Source organism: Abrus precatorius, unplaced genomic scaffold (assembly GCF_003935025.1).
Source record: "Abrus precatorius isolate BTA unplaced genomic scaffold, Abrus_2018 Scaffold3, whole genome shotgun sequence".
Taxonomy (NCBI): Eukaryota; Viridiplantae; Streptophyta; class Magnoliopsida; order Fabales; family Fabaceae; genus Abrus; species Abrus precatorius.
Window position 1 is genome coordinate 24,254,120 of NW_020874373.1, and position 6,336 is coordinate 24,260,455.

Consider the following 6,336-nt stretch of genomic DNA (forward strand, 5'->3'; position numbering starts at 1 on the left):
ATTCCATTTCTCTTTTCATATTTCTCATCACAATCTAACTTGATATTTTCACATTAATATTTTATTCATCCTTTTCTCTTTCTATTTTATTCAAGTTTATTAACTATATCACATACTAATCATTCATCACCAGAAGTTGGTCACCTCTAAACTCATTCCAAAATATACATACATAGATACTCAAAACATATATCATTCAACTCATCAAAACACAGAAAACATATCTAACATACATTTTAAATCATATGTCACATCACAATATTTTCATGAGTACAAACATATCAAGTTTTCAAAAATGCAACAAAGCCCTCTTTACCTCAATGGACAAGTTTAGTGAAGAAAGTTAAAAAAGTCGTTCAAACGGCTAAGGTCGTCCTACATATTACAAAGAGGAGCACTCTTTGAAAAGAGAGAAAATAGAGATAAAAACGAAGAGTCAAACTTTGAGATACTTACTAATGACCTCGTAGAGTCGAGGTTCAAGCTTGGATTCAGAGTAACTTTAGAGTTTCTGAGGTTTTTCTCTAAAGAAGAGAAGGGAGAGTTCAGAGAAAAAGAGTTATGAAATTTTTTTTGGATTGTAATGCAAGTTTCTGTGCTGAACTTTCTTAAATACCCCTAAATTTCTGTGCGCTCTCGCTTAAGCGAACGAATTTTCACTTAAGCAAGACTATTCTTGCTTGGGCAAGAAAACCAGACAATTAGGGGTTGTATTCTCCAACTTTTTATCCTGTTATTCTCACTTGAGCGAGAGTCATTCTCGCCTAAGCGAGCCCTTTCTCATGATCCTACCACACATGTGGTCAAGTGTCTTGTATTATCAAGGTATTTTTTTTTGTCCAAATCCATGATATTTTTTCATTTTTAGGTTAAATCTTTCAAATTCATCTTTCAAAGTTTATTCTCATAATTTGCTCATGTAGTCCATTGATCCAAATATTAGAGTTGTCAAAGTGAGTTAAAACTCTAAATTATACCCTACTTAGCTACCTATATAGTCCTATTTTTTTAAAGCCTTACAATTAATGGGTTTATTTTGGTCCTAAGTCCAATATAAAGAAAATGATCGGTTAGGGTCAAGGTTAGGGGTGGGTTAGCCCACCTATTTTAAAAAGTAATTAATAATTATTATATTATTTATTTATAATATTATTTTATTTAAATAAATTAAAAATTACATTTTAAATATAGAAATTAATTTTAAAGTATAAAGAATTTCATAATTTTATTTAAAACCAAGTACATGCACCAAGTATATTATTCATTGAATTTAAAGTACAAAAATTTATATTGATGCATCAATTCAACAAAGAAAATCAGTTTTTGTTTTGTTAAATAATAGGATGAACATATAAAACTTAATCCTTGAGATACTCCTCAAACTTTAATTTATACCACTCTTGGGGATTAAGAACTTATAAATTTAAGAAAACTTGTTACCACATATCTCCATCAAAGAGAACTTCGCCCTCACTTTTGTTTTCTCTTGATATTCTTGATATTTTCTTGAGTTTTTCTCCCTTTTTTTTCTTCAAATTCTTGCCTCTTTTATTGATATGTATCCCTAAATATGCGCATGTAAGTGCTGCTTTTTACATATTTAAATGCTTGTTTTATGACTCATAAGATTTATCAAATAATATTTTGATTTCGTGCTTTGAAAATTTGGCACATCAATCAGATTTAGTCAAATTTTCTTTCATTTTGTTTCACTAATTAAATTAGGTTCTTACACTTAGTTGGAATTACCAACTAACGGTGATTTAGTCCAAAGTCTGCTACACTTAAAGAACTTATCAAATTTGTTCATACAAGTCTTTTGGCCAATCAAAATTATTCATGAAGTCAAATAGGTCAAAGTAGTCTTATTTTAACTCTAACTTTTATTTTTAATGTTTTTTAACTTGTAGAATTTTTGTCAAAAAAAAAATATTGCATCATTATTTAACCCAATTACTGTTTATTAACTTAAATTAGTATTTACATAAATTAAATTAGACTTTAATTTTAATTTACACTGATTACACATCTCATGGTTTAATTTAGCGTTTGTTTTATCTCAATTTCTTCTAAATTTATCATACACATCTCTAAATTGTTATGAATAAAAATTTTGGTCTTAAACCTTCCCAAACTCATCTTACACATACAAAATAAAAATAAAAATTTCACAAATAATTAAATTTTAAGAAATAGAAAAATTGAGAATTTTACAATTTTTCTATTAGTGACGCATCTAAAAATTTTAAGAAAATTAAATATTTGTTAAAGGAAGTAAAATAAAAAAATTATTTTATATTATTTAAAATCTTAAGAAACTAAATAATAAAAGGTTTTTATTTTTTAAAAATATATAAACAAATCTTAAACTTAAATGTAATAATCAATTATAGAGCATGGAATTATGATTTTTAGCAACATTGGATGTAATATACAAAACAATCGCAAGATACACATATTTATTCATTATCCCTTAAAATTGAAAAGATGCACATAATAAGGCATACTAAAAAATGTTCCTGGTAGGTAGGTATTGCAAGTGCTCAAAACCTGCCTATACCTTCTCACTGAATACAAGTATGCTGACTATATAAAATCATTGGAATAACATATTCAAATACAACAGCAGACTAAGTCTTTTCATTTCATGTGATAAATTAAGTGTCGAAAACCTACCAAATTATGCTTTATAAAATTCCATCACTCCTAAAGTTGAGAAAGCACGGCAAATAACTTTAAAACTAGAAAAGCCAGAGTCTTTACACAGATTCTCAAATTCCTTCTCAGTTCTTTCTCTCCCACCAAAAATAAACATAAGGTTGTCTATACTGGAAGCAAACTTTTCTGCATCAGATGATTGAATTGTCTCAAACATTATGAAGTCCACAACAATCACCTTACCATTTTGGGGCAGAGCTTCATAGCAATTAGTCAAAACTTTTAAGCATTTTTCATCAGGCCAATTGTGACAAACAGCCTAGAGATGTTTAAAAAGTCACATGAAAAAATAATTGTGAGTTGTAACCCAAATCATCTCTTGTAACTTGAATATATAATAAGAGTTTAAACTAACCTTTAATATAATTGCATCACCTTTTGGAACACTCTCAAACATATCTCCTCCAACATGTTCTATCCCTTCATAGAATTTGATAATCCCATATTTTAGATAATGAAAGAAAATGCTATTCTTGCATTTTACTTGATATTTGGCACAATCATAACTATAAAATAATGAGTGTCAGCTTCATTCACATAAATTGACTATAGATTTTGATGATGAAACTAGTCTATCTACCTTTATGGTGTTTATTGACAGATGCTAGCATCCTACATATTTGATAGGATCACATTTTGTGAAACATTGTTGAACACATAAATCAAATGAACAAATGCATAGTTTTCAAATCATCAACACAAAATCAATATCTTGCCTATCAATTAAGATTTGGTATAAGCAACATATCAACTAGGCAACCATATGCCTAGTTTAGAAATTATCAAAACATAATCAGCACCTACATCTTAAACAAATTAAATATCATCCTATCGACCTTTACTCTCTCATAAGTCATGATAAACAACAATTTTCTTTGATTTTTCACAAAACCTTGCATTTAGTGTCAGCAACCCCAATTGTGATTGTGACACGGTTGTGAAAACCTCTAAAAAAAAAATACCTGGATAAGCTGGAGCATTTTGTATCACTTGGGGTCGATCAAAATTGATACCCTTAATTGAAGGATACTTGGAGATAATCACATTCAAATTTTGTCCAATGCCACCTCCCACATCAACCAACGATGATATTCCTTCAAATCCATCATATATTTCGAGTATCTTCCCTATCTCCACTTTGCATAGATCGGCTATCGATTTATTAAAAATATGATTCAATGACAAATCTCTCTGTATGCTTTGATAAAAAGGCATTCCATTGACTTTACTGTATATGTCATTGTCACAATCTAAAAGGACCTCCTTATAATTGAGGCTGCCAAGAATCACAACAAATTAGTCAAATTAAAACTAAGAAACCTGACAAATTATATGTTTAAACTTAAAAAGTAAAAAACAAATGATATATAAAAAGAAATTTACTTTTTGAAAATTTTATGAATTGCTGAATAAATCTTTATTTATTTATAACTATATGATAAAATACATTTTATTTTCAAAGATAGTATAAACTTTAAGAACTTACTCAAAGCAAATATTCAAAATAATCATAAATCTAAATGTCTTTTTACAAAAGCTTAAATAAGAACTCTAATTTTTTAAAAATAAAAGGTTTTTGCATTAATTAAAAGAAGCAGAAGTAACTATGAAAAAATTGAAGCAGCAGCAAAGTTACTTACAAAACATCCACGAGAGTTTGGTGAGCAAGAAATATTGGCAATAAAGTTAAGGAGCCTCTATTCGGATCATTGACAAAGTATTTACCAGCCCTTGATAATTGATAGAGTCTTTCAACCCCAAAAGCTTGATTGGGGCGTGTGGAACAGGTAAGAAGAGAGTGACTAGCAAGCAAACACAGCATGCGATCAAGCCTTCTAGGCAATTCTGGGTGCTGTTTTGGAAGCTGAGAAGCGATTTCAGAGGCTGAGACACCAGGTGGGGTTGCCTTACCTATGATCTCAAATATGTTTAGTTCAATTGCAGCATTCAAAACTGCTGAATAGATAAGACCACAGCTAGGAACTATGGCTGTGAGGAATTCATTGTCCTCTTGTTTAATCACAGGTGAAAATTCATTCAAAGCCATTACACACTCTCTTTTGCTTTTTGGTCTTTCTTTCGGATGTTCAATCTGCTTCTGCAGGATATTTCTTCATCTTATAATAGGCCAACTACTGTTGTCAAACCAAGGATTATGAAAATGTTTTATTTGTAGAAAAGTCAACAAAGAGAGATATAATTTCTTGGGATGTTTGAAAAGTTGTCATTTAATTGGAAAATATATTCTTCACCACAGAAGTTTCTTACCTATAAAAATGGAAGAATGAAAATTGCAGTTTTATCTTCGTTTTAATTTTTAAAATTAAATTAGAATGACTAGAATGACAAAAGATACAGTGTTGAAAAAATAATTTCGTTTTAGATTAGTTATGACAATAAGAATATAAAATAATTTTCTTTGATTTTGATTTATTTTTTAATATTATTTAACAAATTTATTAAAAAAGTATATGCAAAATAATTACAAAAAATATATAAATTCAAATGAATTTATTTTAATTGTGTAAAAAATGGAATAAATCATTTATTTAGATAAGGTCATAAAAGAAATAATTAATAATACCTTTCAATGTAAGTTAATTTTATCCTGAATGCAGATAAAATATTAAAAAACAAGATAAATTACTTTCTTTATTCTGATTATAATTTTTAATAAAAGATTGAGATGGTAAAGGGTTAATGGAAAAAATGAAAAAAATATGTAATAAAAATAATGATATAAACAGGTTTTCTTCATTCTGATTTATGATGATATTTGTTAGAACTGGTAAAGAATGCATTAAATAATTTTTATTTAGATTATGTGATGATAAAGCTAAAAATTATTAAAGTATTAAAAAAACATAAAGAATGTTTCCGTATATCAAATAAGAAAACCACTAATTAATAAAAAAAATACTTGGCTTAATAATATTTTACAGTAAATGACTTAATGTTCGGTAAAAGTAGTTAAAAGCTTATAATATTTAACTTATAATTGATAAATTAGGTGAAATGTATATTAAAAGATAAAATATGACACATAGTATTATTTTAATATAATATTAAAATTAAATAAAAAAGAGTGATGTAAAATTTGTATTTATGTTTAATTTATTTAAAAGGATAAAAATAAAAATGAGATAAAATTATTAGTAGCTAAAAATTATGAATTAAATGCTATTTTGAGAAAACTTTTAAAACTTAAAAGTTTATTTTAATTTTTAATTACTAAAAAACTTTATAAATATTTATTTTAAATAATTTCTTATCTGTGCTTTTTGTTTTCTATCCTTTGTTCTACATCTTTAAATATTTTAATTTTACTTTGTTAAAAATATTCTATATTTTTATTTGCTATTTTTATATACCTTTCGCATTTTACATGTCTTCTAAATCTGTAAGTTTATTCTTTATCTCCTAACAAAAATAAAGGGCAACCACACATATATAGTTGAATTGACTTTCAAAAGTTAACTAAGAGACGAAGGATTCTTAAGCCTTTGAAAGGAAAATAATTTATATTCAAAATCTGTTTATTCTTACATGAGTTTGCTATTTAACTTAAATAGCCTACTAATTGCATATCATTAACTAATTCTTAAAATTTGGGTCTAA

The 6,336-nt window shown here is 27.1% G+C and overlaps 1 protein-coding gene across 1 annotated transcript; it reads right to left on the bottom strand.

Moving 5' to 3' along the window:
* Nucleotides 1-2,435: 2,435 nt before the first annotated feature.
* LOC113863113 (isoliquiritigenin 2'-O-methyltransferase-like) lies at nucleotides 2,436-4,929 on the bottom strand. The gene is made up of 4 exons (XM_027496543.1): nucleotides 4,359-4,929; nucleotides 3,681-3,994; nucleotides 3,074-3,138; nucleotides 2,436-2,977 (listed from the first exon to the last, which is right to left on the bottom strand). The coding sequence occupies exons 1-4, from the start codon at nucleotides 4,763-4,765 to the stop codon at nucleotides 2,681-2,683; spliced, it is 1,083 nt and encodes a 360-aa protein (XP_027352344.1). The 5' UTR covers nucleotides 4,766-4,929; the 3' UTR covers nucleotides 2,436-2,680.
* Nucleotides 4,930-6,336: the final 1,407 nt, after the last annotated feature.